At 42.4% G+C, this 22,322-nt stretch overlaps 1 protein-coding gene across 3 annotated transcripts in view; it reads right to left on the reverse strand.

The window, feature by feature from the left end:
* LOC140480234 (leucine-rich repeat-containing protein 72) overlaps positions 1-22,322 on the reverse strand; it is an 80,859-nt gene that overhangs the window by 53,801 nt on the left and 4,736 nt on the right. For 2 of the 3 annotated variants that reach the window (XM_072574948.1, XM_072574946.1), the window contains exon 2: positions 4,823-4,892. Coding sequence is in view for 1 of the 3 variants with exons in the window: in XM_072574945.1 (XP_072431046.1) it covers positions 4,823-4,892; positions 19,163-19,236 (144 nt within the window). In the remaining 2 variants the exon portion in view is untranslated. Of the gene's footprint in view, positions 1-4,822; positions 4,893-19,162; positions 19,237-22,322 lie in introns of all 3 variants that reach the window. The other variant, XM_072574945.1, reaches the window with a different exon arrangement.

A 22,322-nucleotide genomic window follows, 5' to 3' on the forward strand; every position in this document is an offset into this window, starting at 1 on the left:
AATAGGAGTAATTACAGAGTTATGAAGGAAGCGTTGTCCATAGTAGGCTGAGAAAATATGCAGAGTGGAAATTCAGTGGTTCAGCAGTGACAAACATTTAAGTGAGTATTTCATAATACTCAGAAAAAAAATTGAGTCAAAAAAAACTCTATTGAAAGGATGGTTAATCAAGACGGTCAAGCAGAAAAATCCAGGCAAAAACTAAGGCGTATGAAGCTGCAAAAACTAATAGTCGGTGACCAGATTGGGAATTTTATTAGCATCCAGCAGCAGATGACTAAAAATCTCAGAAAGAGAAAGAAAATTTATTATGAACATAATTGGCAAGAAAAAGAAAAACAAGTAGAAAGAGCTTCTATGGTATATAAAATGATAGTAGTTAATTAAGTGTAGACCTTATGAGGATCTACACTTAGTGAAACTGCAGATAATTTAAACCAATATTTTGCACTGGTCTTCAAGGTGGAGGATACTCAAAGATAACAGCTCAAAGATAACATATAAGGAAGGTGTTTACGAGAGAAAAGATCAAACAACAATCATTATTACAAAGGACAAAGTACTTGACAAACTAATAGCCCGAAAGGCAGACAGGATTTGATGACCTGAATCCATGAGCTCCACAGGAAGCAGCTGCAGAGACAGTGCAGGCATTGGTTGAAATATTTCAGTAGATACCAGGAGGGTTCCGGTGGATTGGCAAATGGCTAATGTGATGCCCCTCTTCAAGAAGGGAGGGAGAAAGAAAGCAGGAAACTATAGGCCAATTAGCCTAACATTTTCCATTGAAAAAATACTAGAATCCATTATGGAGGAAACAGCAGAATATTTAGAAAAAGTTTAACACAGTCTAACAGAGTCAACATGGTTTTGTGAAAGGGGAATCATATTTGATGAATGAGCTAGAGTTCTTTGAGGTCATAACAAGTAGAGTTTATAAAGGGGAACTGATGGATGTACCTTAGGTTAAAAAGTGTGAATAAAGAACTCTCCTTCTTTAAGCTTAACCTCTACACCGCTGAAGGCAGACGCCAACTCAAAGACACATCCTCCTGCCGCCCCCTCAACCATGACCTCACGCCCCATCACCAAACCATCATCTCTCAGACTATACAGAAGCTCATCACCTCCGAAGATCTCCCACCCATATCTTCCAACCTCATAGTCCAGGAACCCCGCAATGCCCAATTCTACCCCCTTCCCAAGATCCACAAGCCTGACCACCCTGGCCGGCCCATTGTCTCAGCATGCTCCTGTCCCATTGAACTCATCTCTACCTATCTCAACGCTGTCCTATCCACCCTAGTCCAGGAAATCCCCACATACATTCGAGACACCACCCACGCCCTCCATCTCATCCAAGACTTCCATTTCCCCGGCCCCCAACGCCTCATCTTCACCATAGATATCCAATCCCTCTACACCTCCATCCGCCATGACCAGGGACTCCAAGCCCTCCATTTCTTCCCCTCTCGACGTCCCCAACAGTACCCTTCCACCGACACTATCATTCGTTTGGCTGAACTGGTCCTCACTCTGAACAATTTCTCTTCGAATCCTCCCACTTCCTCCAGACCAAAGGGGTACCCATGGGCACCCAAATGGGCCCCAGCTATGCCTGGCTCTTTGTTGGCTACGTAGAACAGTCCATCTTCCAATGTTACACCAGCACCACTCCCCACGTCTTCCTCCGCTACACTGATGACTGCATTGGCGCCATCTCGTGTTCCCGCGAGGAGGTTGAGCAATTCATCAACTCTACCAACACATTCCACCCCGACCTTAAATTCACCTGGACCATCTCTGGCACCTCCCTCCCCTTCCGGGACCTCTCCATCTCCATCAATGATGACCGACTTGACACTAACAATTTTTATAAATCCACCGACTCCCACTGCTACCCGGATTACACCTCTTCCCACCCTACCTCCTGCAAAAATGCCATCCCATACTCCCAATTCCTCCACCTCAGCCATATCTGCTCCCAGTAGGACCAGTTCCAACACAGAACACATCAGATGGCCTCCTTCTTTAGAGATCGCAATTTCCCTTCCCACGTGGTTAAAAATGCCCTCCAATGCACCTCATCCACATCCCACCCCTCCGCCCTCAAACCCCACCCCTCCAACCATAACAAGGACAGAACACCCCTGGTGCTCACCTTCCATCCTACCAATCTTCAAATAAATCACATAATCCGACGACATTTCCGCCATCTCCAAACGGACCCCACCACTAGGGATAGATTTCCCTCCCCACCTATTTCCGCTTTCCGCAAAGACCGTTCCCTCTGTGACTACCTGGTCAGGTCCACACCCCCCAACAACCCACCTTCCCTTCCTGGCACCCTCCCATGCCACTGCAGGAATTGCAAAACCTGTGCCCACACCTCCTCCCTCACCTCCATCCAAGGCCCTAAAGGAGCCTTCCACATCCATCAAAGGTTTACCTGCACATCCATCAATATCACATTTATTATATCCGTTGTTCCCGATGCGGTCTCATCTACATTGGGGAGACTGGATGCCACCTAGCAGAGCGCCTTAGGGAATATCTCCCGCACCAATCAACCCCACCGCCCTGTGGCCCAACATTTCAACTCCCCCTCCCATTCTGCCGAGGACATGCAGGTCCTGGGCCTCCTCCACTGCCGCTCCCTCACCACCCGACGTCTGGAGGAAGAACGCCTCATCATCCACCTTGGAACACTTCAACCCCAGGGCATCAATGTGGACTTCACCAATTTCCTTATTTCCCCTTCGCTCACCTCACCCCAGTTCCAACCTTCCAGCTCAGCACTGCCCCAAGACCTGTCCTACCGGACTCCCTTCCTTTCCACCGAACCACTCCACCCTCCTCTCTGACCTATCACCTTCATCCCCACCCCCATTCACCCACTGTACTCTTTGCTACCTTCGCCCACCCTCCTCTCTGACCTATCACCTCCATCCCCATCCCCATTCACCTATTGTACTCTATGCTACTTTCTCCCCACCCCCACCCCCCTCTCATTTATCTCTCCACTCTGCAGGCACCCTGCCTCTATTCCTGATGAAGGGCTTTTGCCCAAAACATCGATTTTCCTGCTCCTGAGATGCTGCCTGACCTGCTGTGCTTTTCCAGCACCACTCTAATCTAGACTCTGGTTTCCAGCATCTGCAGTCCTTGTTTTTACCTTATTTAAGCTTAAGACAGTTTACTGCAGATCACTTTTAGATTGACTTTGTCAAAACAAAGGGCACTGAAAACCTACTACAACTGTTCAAAATTTAGCCACTTTGCTTTTGGATAGAATGTGAGGAGGATAAAACATTTAAATCTATCTCTTCCCCCTTTCTGGAACATCAGGAAAAAGCGAAATCTTCCAATAGATGAAATGCCAATGGAGAGCAGGACTTGCTCTAATTAATACCTCTAAAGCAGGTGGGACTGATCCAGGTGCAAGAATACTAGCAATATGCTAAAAGTGGGCCCTTTCCTACAGCACCTTGTATTCTCAGACGGTCTCCCATCTAAGTATTAACCAGGCCTGAGTCTGCTTAGCTTCTGAGATCAGACGAGACTTGGCATTATCAGATTAGCTTGGCCATATCCAACACAATCTCTTTCCTTAAATTAATTAATTGCATGACTTTGCAATATTCTTTGCTGTCACTCAGTTGAGCACTCACTCACAACACCAAGTTTGCTCTGCTCCTGAAAACACACAATGAAATCTACCCCAGTATGTGCTAAATCCTTTAAACCTGAAGGTGGAGGACAGTCAGTTATTATCAATCTGTCCTAAGAATTACATCAGTTATTTGTTATTGCATGTGCTGTCTACAATAAAAATGTTTAAGGTCAATGTTCTCAAAGTTCATTCCTGTCAGAAAATATGTCTGAAATGTTACTTACATTCTCTGCTATGACATTTACCGCAAGTAAGAAGAAACAAAACATAATATTCTATAGCTTGTTTGAATAAGGGACTTAGTTATCACTAAATTTTACTTAGCTTGCAGCAAACGTTTGGCACATAAAAATTAATATTTTAACCACAAAACAGATTTTGGTCAAATTTCCATCAGTATAAGCTATGCAAAGCATGTTATGTTGGATTGGCAATATTTCTCCACAGATGCAAAATCCCTATGCTTGGTCAATCTGCATTCTTTCAACCAGATTTTGCTCTGTATCCTCCATATTTCCACATATTCAGAGTAGTTGTAATTAGATGTGTCTTAAAAATTGCATGTCGAATCTCTATCACTTTTTATTTCTGAAGAGGATGCCCTTGTTTAAGATCGCTGCACAATTCTTCTCTTGGAGGATGATTTTGGTCAACATCCCAAATAAGGGTAGCTTTGGAGGGTTAGAATTCTAATTCAAGGCAGGAAATAAATATACTAACAGAATCTTTGAATAAAGTTGTTTGAAAGGCTAAATCTATTACTAAAATCAAATCACCGCCAGCATATTTGGACACAAATTTTATCAAATACATAGAAGTGCATGTGTCAGTTAGGTACCACATCTTAATTTTTTTTTAAAACAGCATGGTTAATCCAATCTTTTGAAGGGCTTTACATTGGTAATGAAAAGCTACTGAGGTAGGCAGGAATGTCAAATAATTAGATCAGCCAGAATCCCACTGAATGGCAGAACAAGCTCAAGGGACCGAGTAGCCTACTCCTTCTTCTACTTTGAACGTACTGATGTTAGCTACCAGCTGTTAGGCTGACAGAAGCAAACAGCAGGGCTTGCAAATGTTATTCTCAAATACTTCTATGGATTAGCAAAATCTGCAAACTGTGCAGCTATTACAAACATTTTCACTCACCTTATTGTGATGCAGCCACAAATACTTTAACCATTTAAATCTCGACAGATTAGGCACTTCTGTTAGTCCTCTTAAAATAAAATATGAAACAAGCATTTTATTTTAATTATTGGTTAAACAAGTGTCACAACATAAACATAAAGAGACACTCAAAAGCACTTTATATATTAATGATCTGGATGAAGGGACTGGGGGCATTCTGGCAAAGTTTGCTGATGATATAAAGTTAGGTGTACAGGCAGGTAGTACTGAGGAGGTGGGGAGGCTGCAGCAAGATTTAGACAGTTTAGGAGAATGGTCCAGGAAATGGCTGATGAAATTCAATGTGAGCAAATGAGAGGTCTTGCACTTTGGAAAAAGGAATACAGGCATGGACTATTTTCTATACAGTGAGAAAATGCATAAAGCCAAAGTACAAAGGGATCTGGGAGTGCTAGTCTAGGATTCTCGAAAGGTTAACTTGCAGGTTGAGTCCGTGATTAAGAAAGCGAATGTAATGTTGTCATTTATCTCAAGAGGGTTGGAATAGCAAAGCAGCGATGTGCTTCTGAGACTTTATAAAGGTATAACTAGACCCCATTTAGAATACAGTGTCCAATTTTAGGCCCCAAACCTCAGGAAGACATACTGGCACTGGAATGTGTTCAGCAGAGATTCACACGGATGACCCCTGGCATGGTCGTCCTAACACACGATGAGCAACCGAGGATCCTGGGATTGTATTCATTAGAGTTTAGAAAGTTGACGGGAGTTCTAACTGAAACTTACAAGATAATACATGGCTTAGAAACAGCAGATGCTGGGAAGTTGTTTCCATTAGGCAGGGAGACTAGGACCCGTGGGCACAGCCTTAGAATTAGAGGGGGTCTTTAGAACGGAAATGAGGAAACATTTCTTCAGCCAGAGAGTGGTGGGACTGTGGAATTTATTGCCATGGAGTGCAGTGAAGGCTGGGACGTTAAACGTCTTCAAGGCAGAGATTGATAAATTCTTGATCTAGCAAGGAATTAATGGCTACAAGGAAAGTATGGGTAGGTAGAGTTGAAATGCTCATCAGCCACGAATAAATGGCGGAGTGGACTCGATGGGCCGAATGGCCTTTCTTCCATCCTTAGTCTTATGGTCTTATTGTTTTTTAAAGTAATATGTCAGCCTTATTTCAGCATTGTGACATTTGATTTTAAGCTACCTACATTTCACAATTAGAAACACAAATTCTGTTGTGTGAAATGAGGTCATTTGGCCAATCGAGTTCACACCGACCCTCTGAAGAGTATCCCACCCAAACCCAGGCCCCCACCCTATCCCAACACCCTGCATTTACCATGGCTAATCCACCGAGTCTACACATCCAGGGACACTATAGGCAATTTCGCATGGCTAATCCACCTCGTCTACACACCCAGGGACACTGTGGGCAATTTTGCATGGCTAATTCACCTAGTCTACACATCCAGGGTCACTATGGGCAATTTCACATGGCTAATCCACCTAGTCTACACATCCAGGGACACTATGGGCAATTTCGCATGGCTAATCCACCTCGTCTACACACCCAGGGACACTGTGGGCAATTTTGCATGGCTAATTCACCTAGTCTACACATCCAGGGTCACTATGGGCAATTTCACATGGCTAATCCACCTAGTCTACACATCCAGGGACACTATGGGCAATTTCGCATGGCTAATTCACCTAACTTGTACATCTTTGGACTGTGGGAGGAAACATGCAGACATGAGAAGAACTTGCAAACTCCAGACAGGCAGTCGCCCAAGGCTGAAATCAAACCAAGGTCATTGAGTCATTTGAAGAGATAACAAAGAAGATTGAAGGCAGAGTGATAGATGTGAGGATGTGGGCATCTGGGAGGTAGGACAAAATGGCTGAAGGAGCTGCACAAAATGGCTTCTGCATTGCTAAATTATATTGTACTGAACCAGACAGAAACAAGAAACCGCAGACTGATCAAACTTGATAAAAATACAAAAGTAACGGTTTAACCCTAACCACAACGCAGGACAAAGAAATTATGATAGCATGAGACAGTATGCATGAATGTTTCATGCTATTTCATTGGTTATTACCAAATGATCATGCTCCATACTTGCCTACGAACAATATATATGAACCCTATGCAAACTCTATAAGGGGTCGGATTCTTTTGGTGGTGTAGAAGTACTCATACTTCTGGGTTGATCAAAGTCTACCGACCTGGCCGCATCAAGAATAAATGATTGCTTGTGTGATTGACAAAGAAGTGTTTACAGGTGTGTTTATTGACCGATTGCAGAACTGAGAAGACGGTGGCATTCCCAAATAGTTGCTGTCCTTGTCCTTCGAGATGGTCGTGGTTGTGAGTTTGAAAGGCGCTGTCTAAGGAGCCTTGGTAAACGTCTACAATGCACCTTGGAATGGTGCCTTCAATCTTCAATCAATGACTACGAGTGAGCATCAGTGGTGAAGGGAGTGAATGTAGTAGATGTGGCGTCAATAATGTGGGCTGCTTTGTCCTGAATGGTGTCAATCTCCTTGAGTGTTTTAGTGCAGCTCCAACAACACCCTGGTGTACTCTATGCTTGCCTGGTTTAGTGTAGCTCCAACACCAGGCAAGCAGAGATTATACCACCACACTTTCGCCTTGTGCCTTGTGTTATGGACCAGGCCAGACCCCCTCAAAACATCAGGAAGGTAGCCCAGACTCTAACTTTTCTCGTTGTTTTAAGCAGATGCAGAGTAGATATTCCAGGAGTGATGCAGCTGATCAAAACCCCTCAGTTTTAAACTAGACAGAGTTAATTTACATAGTACCAAATGAAACACCATCAAAAGAGAACAGAATACAGAATAACTTAACCTGTCTGAAAATCCAATCAACACTATCACAACTTAATATTGCTGTTCCAAATATTTGCAACAACCCCATAAACACCCCCTTGGCAAAAAAAGTAAAATCCAACAAAGGTCCTTACAGGACTCAAAGCCAGCGAGTGGTGGGTATGAGTGACTTTTGTTCCAGGTGTTATATTCGGTTGCTTTAAACAGTGCTTGTTCCTCACTTAGATTCCTAAAACGCTGCCCATAGGCTCCTGGCACAAACTCATATGCACTTAAAATGGCTTTCTTCACCTCCTCAAACTCCTCAGATACCTCCTCTGATAGTGTTGTGAATACCTCACTGGCTCTACATACAAGTGTATTTGGATGAACAAAAACCACATGGTCTCTGGCCACTTCATTTGTTTAGCTACCTTCTCAAATGAGATGAAAAAGGCTTATATACTTTTTTCCTCAAATTTAGGCAATGCTTGAAACAGATTCTCACCAGGCCTTTGACTACCATGGGTTTGCTCAGCCTCACTAAGCTTACATTCAGCCTTCATCTCCATCCTTTTAAGCTGACATTCCTGCCTAAGTGCCAATTTGTGAAATTCAAACACTCTTTCTTCCTTCCCTCTCTCTCCTTTTCTCTCTCTCTCTCTCTTTCTTTTGGTTCTTCAAAAGCGATTTGTTCTATTTGTCTTACCTCTGCTTTTAATCATAATTCAAACGGTTTCATTTCTTTTGCCCTTTTCTTTTCTTTAGCCTCTAACTCAAACTGTTTTATTTTCAATTGAAGTTTAGCCATTTCCAAAGATTCTGGTGGCATTTTCAAATCTAAATGCTGAGCTATTGTTGTGATCATCTCTCCTTCCCTCATGGAAGGAGGCAGCTCCAACTCCAGTTTGACTGTCAATTAAAGCAGCTTTGCCTTGTTCACCTCTTTCAAAGCCCCCAAAGTCACTTCTTCCACCCCCAGAAAACTCTTGGTGACTGAAATAGCCATTACCACCCCAAGCACCGTTTAAACCAACACCTGTTACAAAGGTTACTCATACCCACCACTTGCTGAGTCCAACAACCCTAATCCCAAATTGGAACCACCAAATAAATCCAGCAAACAGCCCCCAATCTGTTATGGACCAGGCCAAACCCCCTCAAAACATTTCAAGTAGGTAGCCTCGACCCCAACTTTTCTCGTTGTTTTAAGCAGATGTAGAGTGGATATTCCAGGAGTGATATAGCTGGTCAAAACCCCTCAGTTTCAAACTAAACAGAATGTATTTATATCGTACCAAATGAAACACAAACAAAAGAGAATAGAACACAGAATAACTGAATTTATCTGAAAACTCAACAGACTCTATCACAAATTAATGAAGCTGTTCCAAATATATGCAACACCCCCATATACGCTCCCTTGGCAAAAAAAGGTAAAAATCAAACACAGGTTTTCACAGGAGAGATGTCAGAGAGAGAGAGAGAGAGAGAGAGAGAGAGAGAGAGGGGCGGGGATCAGCATGGAGCTGCTAAAACCAAATCAAACCAAACCAGATAAAAACTGAGCTGAGAGAAATGGTCATTCCCCTTTCATTGTACAAGTATTTTGTAAAAAAAACTTAAGATGTTCTTCAAGTAGATAAACTCAGGCATTTCAGAACCTGTGCACTTAAGACCCCTTTGACAAAAAAAACAAGAACTGCATAACCTTGTTAAAGGAGCAGCATCATCACACTTGCAGATAATGGATAGGCTTTAGGGAGTCAGGTTGTTTTGTCACTTGCTGCAGGATTCCTAACTTGCACTTGAAGATACAGCATTTAAATGGCTAGTCTAGTTCAGTTCCTGGTCAATGTTAATTCCCAAGATATTCCCAGGATTCAGTAATGGCAATATCATTGAGGGTGGCATGGTGACTTAGTGGTGAGCACCACTACCTCACAGCACCAGGGAATCGGGTTCAATTCCATCCTTAGGTGACTGTCTGTGTGGGTTCATTCCCACAGTCCAAAGATATGCAGGTTAGTTGAACTGGCTATGCTAAATTGCCCATAATGTCCAGGGATATAGAAATGCAGGGTTTCAGGGATAGGATAGGATAGGAGGGTGGGTCTGGGTGTAATGCTTTACAGAACATCAGTATGTACTCAATCAGCCAAATAGTCTGCTTCCACACTGTTGGGAATCTATAAATGTAAAGGGGCAATTGTTAGATTCCCTCTTGTTGGAGATGGTAATTGCCTGGCTCTTGTGTAGCACAAATATTACTTGCTATTTGTCAGCCCATGTCTTGTGAAATTGGACATGGACTGCTTGATTATCTTAGAAGCTGCACATGGTGCTGCATATTATGCATTAATTAGTGAACATCCCCACATGTGACTTTAAAATGAAGGGAAAGTCATTGATGAAGCATCCCCCTAAAGTTCATTATGCCGGTCAGTTGAAGTTTGAAGATTAGTAGATCGGATACTGTGTCCTAATCTGATGAGTTGGTCTTAGTTTGAATTTGTCTGCTCCAGTACAGAGACACACTTTTCTCAAAGGAATCAATGCTATTGCTTTAAATGTTGTTGTTTATTACTGAATGAAAAAGATTTAAAAACAATTGTGACTGGAGGTCTTTGTGCAGAATATTCTCTTCCCTAGTGTGGTGTGAATAATTGCAGGAAAATACAGTCAGACTACAAAGAATTTAATTATCTGTGACAAGAAGAATGTTATCAATTTTCTCCTCAAGCCATAAATCACTTCAGAATTTCAGTATTGATTGGTGACTATCATAATGACATGCATTTGCATCTCCCTACTTCCTTCACTCTTGTAAGTACCTTTTCTACAAAATACCATCTCCATCATATCTTTTCAGCACACTCACCAACTCACTATCCTGTCTGGAGTACACACTAATAATTCATATCTTTGAGTCTCTTCTTAATTTGAGATGGTCTGGTGAACCTACCTTTAATATTTCACCAGAAACAGGCAATAACATTAACACCTTGTCTCCTGCAACAACATTTCAAATTTTTGCCTTTTTTCTGTGCTAGTTTTCATTGTTGAGCTTCTTTCAGATACTTTTTAGGCAATTTACAATTAGTCAGTTTCTCTCTTAAATTTGAGACATAGATTGGAAACATTGTTTCTGAAATTTGTTTTATTAACTTTGCATTAATAAAATTTTAATTAGTGCGCTTAAATCTTGTCCATTTATTATTTCAAAAGGAACAAATTTGAATAACTTTTTCGGAGCATCCCTAATAACAAATTGTAACAAAGGAATTCCCAATCGTTAGGACATTTTTGATCATAACCCAGAATCATAGCCTTCAAAGTTTGATGCTAACTTTCCAATGCAGTTTAAGATTGTGGGTGATACACAGATGTGAATATTTATTCCCAAACTAGTCATAACTTTGATACATATATGCAACAGAAGATGTGAGCCTTGATAGGATTTATTTAGTTCACCCACATTACGTAAAAAGCAAATGAACTAACTTTTCTACCAGTACTTTTGCAGTAATTTCTCATAAAGGCAGTTTTAGATTAGATTAGATTAGATTACTTTACAGTGTGGAAACAGGCCCTTCGGCCCAACAAGTCCACACCGCACCCGCCGAAGCGCAACCCACCCATACCCCTACATCTACCCCTTACTTAACACTACGGGCAATTTAGCATGGCCAATTCACCTGACCTGCACATCTTTGGAGTGTGGGAGGAAACCGGAGCACCCGGAGGAAACCCACGCAGACACGGGGAGGACGTGCAAACTCCACACAGTCGGTCACCTGAGACAGGAATTGAACCCGGATCTCTGGCGCTGTGAGGCAGCAGTGCTAACCACTGTGCCACCATGCCGCCCACTGTGCCACCATGCCGCCCATGCCGCCGCAGTGTTTCAGGAAATCTTGTGGAGACATTCATAGGCATTAAAAGATATTAGTTTTCGATTCTGCATTTTAGGCAGGGCCTAAAGATCCAACAAAACAGCTCTTCAGAATTGGAATCTGAATTGTATTAGAATTAAAAGGGCAAGTTTAATTGAAGGTTGGGATTTCCTCACCACTGACATGATATATTTCCTCTAATAGCTCCCCTGCTGCTATGCAATCTCAAAGGTCCACACGCCACAACTGTTTCCGGAGCCAGAAGTCAATGCTTCTGCACACTGATCAGCATACATAGCTTTGACGGAATATTGTTGACATGTATGGCATACCTGCGAAAATTTGACTACATCTTTATGTAAACCTGGTCAATAAAAATATTTTAACACTTCAGTTTGTTTCCCGATACCCAATTGACTTGCCACTAGAATTTCGAGAGCAACTCAGAAAATTTCCTTTCCATACTCAGATGGAAACATTACCTGATGGACCATTGCTCATTTTGCATTGGCTAGTATTTGTGATGGTCTCCATTTTATTCTCATTAACATACCTGTAGCATCTGAAAAAGGAGCGTGGCTCCGAAAGCTTGTGTTTTCAAATAAACCTGTTGGACTGCAACCCGGTGTCGTGTGATTTTTGACTTTCCTCATTAATTCTCTGTTTTTCAAGCAATGACATTCAGGCATTGTTTTTGATTTAGTTTCTAAGTAAGCCTATTTGTGTAACTCTAAAATCCAAATTTGCATGTTGCACTTATAACCATGTCAACATCATTCTCTTTGCTTTCATCCTTGTCAGTTAAATTTTCAAACATTACATTCAATAAGTAAATTTCAAATTATCTCCTTGTTCAGAGAGCCCTTTTCTTCCTGTCTAATTTTATAAGCCTTATGTTTAGACGTGACAGAATCAGAAAAGAATCTAGGATGTTTCTTTTATAATATTTCAGTTTCTTTAACCTTCATTAGTTATTCCACCACCTTATGAGGCCAGTATTTTTTAAACTGCAAGGTTATTTCACAAAATAAAGTCAATTCCTTTTATAGTTTTTGTTTCACTTCTCCCACTTTCATTTCTCTACTTGCCGAGTCAATCTATTCTTTGTACAATGAATATCACTAATTAATATTTGCTCCTTCATGTAATCCTCTAGAAAATAAATAGTATTATTAGCCAGCATCAGTGATGACCTGGTCCAGTGTGTCTCATATCCTCATTGGTTTCCCTTCCTAGATGTGAAACATAGATTAAGTCCCTCCCTTTATGCGATAGAATACTCAAAGCTTGCAGCAGTCTGACTCTCCTTATGAAATCCTCTATCAAAGATTGACAACTGTCCTCAGCCTTCTCTCCCTTCTTAATACATCCCGAATAAACATGTTCTCTTTGTACCACTGCAACAGATTAGTACCTATATCTTTTCATGATGTCTTGTATGAAAACTCCTTAGATTTTCCTATTACTGCAATTGGTCTCACATTTAATCTCCAACAATAGGCTCTGAACTTTTCAGTTCCAGCCTTTCTCCACTATTGTATTGACATCCTTCTGTCTCTTTAAAACAAATATCTCTTTATTTATAGATTTTCTATATTTCCAATTTCATTGTGGATATCCATACGACCATTTCCCCACCTATACCTGTTGGTGTGAGATATCATAGGTATCTTCCAAAACCACTGCTTCTCTGATCCTCAACACTAGATGCTCACCTGAATAAATTTTTGCAGCACTGCTATTTCTGCATTCTTCCCTGATCAGAATTTCCCTTACATTCTCAAGTTTTTTTTCTCTAGCTAAAGCGATCTAAACCACCGATACCACAGCAGTTCTGCCTTTCTTGTAAATTGTTAATTTTCAATTAATAAGGTCAGGCACAAGCTTATAAGCATTGGGTATGGCTTCTTCAATAGTTACACACACAGCAGGTTGTTCTTCTGAACAGACTATACGATAATATCCAAATTTCTTTTGGTCACTTCATCTATCCAATTACTTTCTCAAAAGAGGTAAAATACTTTTAAACTCCACCCTCATTAAATTTAGGCATGAATCATAGATTCTTGGGTAAATCAAATTCCTCACTGGGGCCATAACAAGTCCAAACTACTACCTCTTTCTTCCTTCTTTATTCTAAGATTTTCTGCGGCTAACTCACATTCTCTACATTCCTCAGTTTATTGGAATTCACGCTTATTAATTTCATCTTATTTTGTATTTTTCTCTGCTTTCTCCTTTCCTTTTTAAAATCAAGTATTTTAATTTCTTTTTCCACTGTCCTTTTGTTTGTTTCTATATTCCTCTTTATTCACTTCAAGTTTTTCTTTAAATTTCTCCCTCTCTGTCCACTTTTTATTAATTTCTAACTGTATCTTAACCAATTTCAACTGTGACATCATCATTTCTACTTTTCTGTCTCCCAATTCTAAGTCGTGTAATTACTTGAAGCACCTCATCCTTTGGAGATTCTGTTTTGGTTCCCACCTTCAATATATCTGCTAAATCCCTCAGTTTAGCGTGAATCAAATATTTTAAATAACCCACTGTTTTATTTTCCAAGTCCAGAAAACTTGTAGCAACATCCAAAATCATATCTAAACTTTGAGCAATAAACTCAACACAACACTTTATGTCTCAGAAGCATCCATGGGGTTACTTTAACAAAAAGACTCAGATCATTCTTAAATCCAGTGAATTCAAAACTCCCAAGTGCCCCAAATTGTACATAAAATCGACTTAGAACTGCATCAAGTGTTTGCTTTGTCATTGGACGACATGATAAACTTTCAGTGAAGGCATAGAGAGCACAAATAAATGGTGTGGGGGCAGCAGCTGGCACAAATATATTTTCTTTCAATTGGCTCTGGACAATTCTAGTTAACCACAAGATAACAAAAATTTCTGGAGAAACCCAGCACACCTGGCAGCATCTGTGGAGAGCAGACGAAGGGTCACTAGACCCAAAACATTAATTCTGCTTTTTCTCTCCAGATGCTGCCAAACCTGCTAAGTTTCTCCAGCAATTTCTGTTTGTTTAAGATTTTCATCACCTACAGTTCTTTATATTATTTCAGTTTATCACAGCTGCCTCTGTCACAGTTAGCCTCGTTTTGCTCTCACTAACTAGTATGTGGCATGATTTTTGGAGTCAGTAAGAAAGCCTCCTCTATCACACACATGCATTGTAAGTAAGGCAACATTTCTCTACCCATAAGTATGGATAACTGTAGGCAATCAGAATAGCTGATAAAATGCTCTTAGTTCAGATGCTTTTTATATCTTAGAACATAGAACATAGAAGAATACAGCAAAGTACAGGCCCTTTGGCCCTCGATGTTGCGCCGATCCAAGACCACCTAACCTACACTAGCCCACTATCCTCCATATGCCTATCCAATGCCCGCTTAAATGCCCATAAAGAGGGAGAGTCCACCACTGCTACTGGCAGGGCATTCCATGAACTCACAACTCGCTGAGTAAAGAACCTACCCCTAACATCTGTCCTATACCTACCACCCCTTAATTTAAAGCTATGCCCCCTCGTAATAGCTGACTCCATACGTGGAAAAAGGTTCTCACGGTCAACCCTATCTTGTACACCTCTATCAAGTCACCCCTAAACCTTCTTTTCTCCAATGAAAACAACCCCAAGTGCCTCAGCCTTTCCTCATACGATCTTCCTACCATACCAGGCAACATCCTGGTAAACGTCCTCTGCACCCGTTCCAGTGCCTCCACATCCTTCCTATAGTATGGCGACCAAAACTGCACACAATACTCCAGATGTGGCCGCACCAGAGTCTTATACAACTGCAACATGACCTCAGGACTCCGGAACTCAATTCCTCTACCAATAAAAGCCAGTACGCCATATGCCTTCTTCACCGCACTATTTACCTGGGTGGCAACTTTCAAAGATCTGTGTACATGGACACCAAGATCCCTCTGCTCATCCACACTACCAAGTATCCGACCATTAGCCCAGTACCCCATCTTTTTGTTACTCTTACCAAAGTGAATCACCTCACACTTAGCTACATTGAACTCCATTTGCCACCTTTCTGCCCAGCTCTGCAGCTTATCTATATCCCGCTGTAACCTGCCACTTCCTTCCTCACTGTCAACAACTCCTCCAACTTTTGTATCATCCGCAAACTTGCTCACCCAACCTTCTAACCCCTTCTCCAGGTCATTTATAAAACTGACAAAAAGCAATGGTCCCAAAACAGATCCTTGCGGAACACCACTAGTAACGGCACTCCAAGATGAATCTTTACCATCAACTACTACCCTCTGTCTTCTTCCAGCCAGCCAATTCCTAATCCAAACCTCCAACTCACCCTCAATGCCATACCTCCGTATTCTTTGCAGTAGCCTACCATGGGGAACCTTATCAAACGCCTTACTAAAATCCATATACACCACATCTACCACTTTACCCTCGTCCACCTCCTTAGTCACCTTCTCAAAGAATTCAATAAGGTTTGTGAGGCACGACCTGCCTTTCACAAAACCATGCTGACTATCCTTGATCACATTATTCCTATCCAGATGTTCATAAATCCTATCCCTTACAATTCTCTCTAAGACTTTGCCCACAACAGAAGTGAGACTCACCGGCCTATAGTTACTAGGGTTATCCCTACTCCTCTTCTTGAACAAGGGAACCACATTTGCTAGCTTCCAGTCTTCTGGCACTATTCCTGTAGACAACGAGGACATAAAAATCAAGGCCAATGGCTCTGCAATCTCCTCCCTTGCTTCCCAGAGAATCCTAGGATAAATGCCATCAGGCCCAAGGGACTTATCTATTTTCACCCTTTCCAGAATTTCCAACACCTCTTCCCTGCATACCTCAAAGCCATCCATTCTACTTAATTGTGACTCAGTATTCACATCGGCAACAATGTCCTGTTCCTAAGTGAATACTGACGAAAAGTATTCATTCAATGTCTCCCCAATCTCTTCAGCCTCCACACGCAACTTCCCACTACTATCCTTGACTGGACCTATTCCTATTCTGGATTAGTGGTGCTGGAAGAGCACAGCAGTTCAGGCAGCATCCAACGAGCAGCGAAATCGACGTTTCGGGCAAGAGCCCTTCATCAGGAATAAAGGCAGTGAGCCTGAAGCGTGGAGAGATAAGTTAGAGGAGGGTGGGGGTGGGGAGAGAGTAGCATAGAGTACAATGGGTGAGTGGGGGAGGAGATGAAGGTGATAGGTCATGGAGGGGAGGGTGGAGTGGATAGGTGGAAAAGGAGCTAGGCAGGTCGGACAAGTCCAGACAAGTCAAGGGGACAGGGCTGAACTGGAAGTTTGAAACTAGGATGAGGTGGGGGAAGGGGAAATGAGGAAGCAAATGTGGCTATGGAACTGAGTTTGTTTCACGACATGGTTGAAGAGCTTCAGAGCAGAGGAAATGACCTGGGAGTTGCAGTGGGAGAGGGACTCCCTGAGATTCTTGTAGAGAGAGGAGGAAAACTTCTTCAAGGCAGGCATCCTTGCAAGAGGATTCGCAGTAGGGTTAAAATCAACGAGGTAAAAACAATAACTGTAGATGCTGGAAACCAAATTCTGGATTAGTGGTGCTGGAAGAGCACAGCAGTTCAGGCAGCATCCAACGAGCAGCGAAATCGACCTATCCCTACCCTAGTCATTCTTTTATTCCTGACATACCTATAGAAAGCCTTAGGATTTTCCCTAATCCTACCAACTAAGGACCTTTCATGTCCCCTCCTTGCTGCTCTTAGCTCTCTCTTCAGATCCTTCCTGGCTACCTTACAACTCTCAATCGCCCAAATTGAACCTTCATGCCTCATCTTTACATAGGCCGCCCTTTTCCATTTAACAAGGGATTCCAATTCGTTATTAAACCACGGCTCCCTCACACGACCCTTTCCTCCCTGCCTGACAGGTACATACTTATCAAGGACACTCAATAGTTGCTCCTTGAACAAGCTCCACATATCAATTACGCCCTTGCCTTGAAGCCTACTTTTCCAAGCCACGCATCCTAAGTCATGCCTCACTGCATCATAATTTCCCTGCCCCCAGCTATAACTCTTACCCTGCAGTGCACACTTATCCCTCTCCATCACTAAAGTAAAAGTCACTGAATTGTGGTCACTGTCCCCAAAGTGCTCACCTACCTCTAATTCTAACACCTGGCCTGGTTCGTTACCCAGAACCAAATCCAGTATGGCCTCACCTCTTGTTGGCCTATCTACATATTGTGTCAGGAAACCCTCCTGCACACATTGGACAAACACCGACCCATCTAACGAACTTGAGCTATAGCTTTCCCAATCAATATCAGGAAAGTTAAAGACCCCCATAACAACCACCCTATTACTTTCACTCTTCTCCTGAATCATCCTCGCAATCCTTTCTTCTACGTTTATAGGACTATTAGGAGGCCTATAAAAGACTCCTAACAGGGTGCCCTCACCTTTCCTATTCCTAACCTCAGCCCAAACTACCTCAGATGGCGAGTCTTCATCCATCGGCCTCTCCACCGCTGTAATACTATCTTTGACAAGCAATGCCACACCTCCCCCTCTTTTACCCCCACTTCTGACCCTATTAAAACATTTAAACATTTAAACCCTGGAACCTGCAACAGCCAATCCTGTCCCTGCTCTACCCATGTCTCCGTAATAGCCACAACATCAAAGTCCCAGGTACCAACCCACGCTGCAAGTTCACCTACCTTATTTCGTATATTTCTTGCATTGAATTACACACACTTCAAGCCACTTTCCTGTTTACAGGCACCCTCCTTGGAGATTGATGCCATGTTCCTAACCTCCCTACACTCCAGGTCCTGCACCCTAAAGCTACAGTCTAGGTTCGCATGCCCCTGCAGAGTTAGTTTAAACCCCCCCCACCAAGAGCACCAGCAAACCTCCCGCCAAGGATACTGGTGCCCCTCAGGTTCAGGTGTAGACCATCCTGTTTATAGAGGTCCCACCTTCCCCAGAAAGAACCCCAGTTATCCAAATATCGGAACCCCTCCCTCCTGCACCATCCCTGTAGCCACGCAGTTAACTGTTCTCTCTCCCTATTCCTCAACTCTCTATCACATGGCACGGGTAACAAACCAGAGACAACAACTCTGTTCGTTCTAACCCTGAGCTCCCTGAAAGCCTGTCTAACATCCTCAGCCCTCCTCCTACCTATGTCATTGGTGCCAATGTGGACCACGACTTCGGGCTGCTCCCCCTCCCCCTTAAGGACCCGGAAAACACGATCAGAGACATCACGTACCCTTGCACCTGGGAGGCAACATACCAAAAGTGAGTCTCTCTCACCCCCACAAAACCGCCTATCTGTGCCCCGACCGCCTATCTTGTAATATGTTTCATAGATTTCAGTGAATCTATATAATTGGCCACAATGTTATAGATTGAAAGGCACATTATCAAATTGATTTTTAAAAAATAATTCAAGCTTCAGTAAGTAATATAAAAATAATTATACAAGCATCTAAAATAATGTTTCAGCTATCCCAGATGCTCAGATAGATAGAAAAACATTCTGTGAAAATTGAGTAGGTCATCAAAAATCCCACAGGAGTTATTAATTAATGTTTTATGATTTTGTGATAAAGAATTATGTTACTTACTCGTTAGCCAGGTAAAGTTCAATGAGATCATTTTTCACCTTGCATTTAGAGAGCTTTAATTGATTTTGTATAACCTATTTGTAATTTAAGGAATAGCATACAAATTACATTTATTGCAATTTTAAATTCAAACATTTTGCTATTATCATATTTTACTGGACGACCATCACCCTTAATACTTCTTGATTAAATCAAACTGTTCCAAAATAAAAGTTTTATCTTTAGCATGAATGCCTGATTTACTAAGGTTTAGATTGAGAGGAATTTGTTTAGTGTGTATAAGACAATTTTCTGATTCAGTACATGGATGTACCTACTAGAGAAGGTGCAAAACGTGACCTACTCTTGGGAAGTGAGGCAGGGGAGGTGGCTGAGGTGTCAGTGGGAGAGCACTTTGGTGCCAGCGACCATAATTCTATTCGTTTTAAAATAGTGATGGAAAAGGATAGACCAGATCTAAAAGTTGAAGTTCTCAACTGGAGAAAGGCCAATTTTGACGGTATTAGGCAAGAATTTTCGAAAGCCAATTGGAGGTGGATGTTCGCAGGCAAAGGGATGGCTGGAAAATGGGAAGCCTTCAGAAATGAGATAACAAGAATCCAGAGAAAGTATATTCCTGTCAGGGTGAAAGGAAAGGCTGGTAGGTATAGGGAATGCTGGATGACTAAAGAAATTGAGGGTTTGGTTAAGAAAAAGAAGGAAGCACATGTCAGGTATAGACAGGATAGATTGAGTGAATCCTGAAACAGTACAAAGGAAGTAGGAGTATACTTAAGAAGGAAATCAGGAAGGCAAAAAGGGGACATTAGATAGCTTTGGCAAATAGAGTTAAGGAGAATCCAAAGGATTTTTACAAATAGATTAAGGACAAAAGGGTAACTAGGGAGAGAATAGGGCCCCTCAAAGATCAGCAAGGCAGCCTTTGTGTGGAGCCGCAGAAAATGGGGGAAATACTAAATGAATATTTTGCATCAGTATTTACTGCAGAAAAGAAAATGGAAGATATCGACTGTAGGGAAATAGATGGTGACATATTGAAAAAATGTCCAGGTTACACGATGGCACAATGGTTAGCACTGCTGCTTCACAGCACCAGAGACCTGGGTTCAACTCCTGCCTTAGGCAACTGACTGTGTGGAATTTGCACGTTCTCCCCGTGTCTACGTGGGTTTCCTCCGGGTGCTCCAGTTTCCTCCCACAGTCCAAAGATGTGCAGGCCAGGTGAATTGGCCATGCTAAATTGCCCGTAGTGTTAGGTAAGGGGTAAATGTAGGGGTATGGGTGGGTTACGCTTCGGCGGGTCGGTGTGGACTTGTTGGGCCGAAGGGCCTGTTTCCACACTGTAATGTAATGTAATGTAATCTAATCTAATCTAATTACAGAGAGGGAAGTGCTGGATGTCTTGAAATGGGTAAAGGTGAATAAATCGCCAGGACCTCATCAGATGTACCCGAGAACTCTGTGGAAGCGAGAGAAGTGATTGCTGGGCCTCTTGCTGAGATATCTGTATCACTGAGAGTCACAGGTGAGGAGCCAGAAGACTGGAGGTTGGCAAACGTGGTGCCACTGTTTAAGAAGGGCGGTAAGGAGAAGCCAGGGAACTATAGACCAGTGAGCCTGACCTCAGTGGTGGGCAAGTTGTTCGAGGGAATCCTGAGGGACAGGATGCACATTTATTTGGAAAGACAAGGACTGATTAGGGATAGTCAACATGGCTTTGTGCATGGGAAATCATACATCACAAACTTGATTTGAGTTTTTTGAGGAAGTAATAAAGAGGATTGATGAGGGCAGAGCAGTAGATGTGATCTGTATGGACTTCAGTAAGGCATTCGACAAGGTTCCCCATGGGAGACTGATTAGCAAGGTTAGATCTCATGGAATACAGGGAGAACTAGCCATTTGGATACAGAACTGGCTCAAAGGTAGAAGACAGAGGATGGTGGTAGAGGGTTGTCTTTCAGACTGGAGGCCTGTGACCAGTGGAGTGCCACAAGGATCGGTGCTGGGCCCTCTACTTTTTGTCATTTACATGAATTATTTGAATGTGAGCATAAGAGGTACAGTTAGTAAGTTTGTAGATGACACCAAAATTGGAGGTGTAGTGGGCAGCGAAGAGGGTTACCTCAGATTACAACAGGATCTTGACCAGATGGGCCAATGGGCTGAGGAGTGGCAGATGGAGTTTAATTCAGATAAATGCGAGGTGCTGCATTTTGGGAAAGCAAATCTTAGCAGGACTTATACACTTAATGGTAAGGTCCTAGGGAGTGTTGCTGAACAAAGAGACCTTGGAGTGTAGGTTCATAGCTCCTTGAAAGTGGAGTTGCAGGTGGATAGGATAGCGAAGGCGGTGTTCGGCATGCTTTCCTTTATTGGTCAGAGTATTGAGTACAGGAGTTGTGAGGTCATGTTGCGGCTGTACAGAACATTGGTTAAGCCACTGTTGGAATATTGCGTGCAATTCTGGTCTCCTTCCTATCAGAAAGATGTTATGAAACTTGAAAGGGTCCAGAAAAGATTTACAAGGATGTTGCCAGGATTGGAGGATTGGAGCTATAAGGAGAGGCTGAACAGACTGAGGCTGTTTTCCCTGGAGCGTTGGAGGCTGAGGGGTGACCTTATAGAGGTTTACAAAATTATGAGGGGCATGGATAGGGTAAATAGGCAAAGTCTTTTCCCTGGGGTTGGGGAGTCCAGAACTAGAGGACATAGGTTTAGGGAGAGAGGGGAAAGATATAGAAGAGACCTAAGGGGCAACATTTTCATGCAGAGGGTGGTATGTGTATGGAATGAGCTGCCAGAGGATGTGGTGGAGGCTGGTACAATTGCAACATTTAACAAGCATTTTGATGGTATATGAATAGGAAGGGTTTCAGGTGGGACTGGATTGAGTTGGGATATCTGGTCGGCATGGACGGGTTGGAGCGAAGGGTCTGTTTCCATGCTGTACATCTCTATGACTCTATCTATGACTGTAATATATTTTCAGAAAAATAGCACAATACATATGAAGAAATAACAGCAAACTTAGAAAGTAAATCACAACAGAACAGTAATGATCAAATAATTCAGCCTCTTTTTGGAAGTGCCTATCAGAGGATACAGTATCTCTTACTTAGATGACTGATATCATTTTGAATGTTTTACAAAAGCCGAT

This window comes from Chiloscyllium punctatum, chromosome 8, assembly GCF_047496795.1.
Source record: "Chiloscyllium punctatum isolate Juve2018m chromosome 8, sChiPun1.3, whole genome shotgun sequence".
NCBI lineage: Eukaryota > Metazoa > Chordata > Chondrichthyes > Orectolobiformes > Hemiscylliidae > Chiloscyllium > Chiloscyllium punctatum.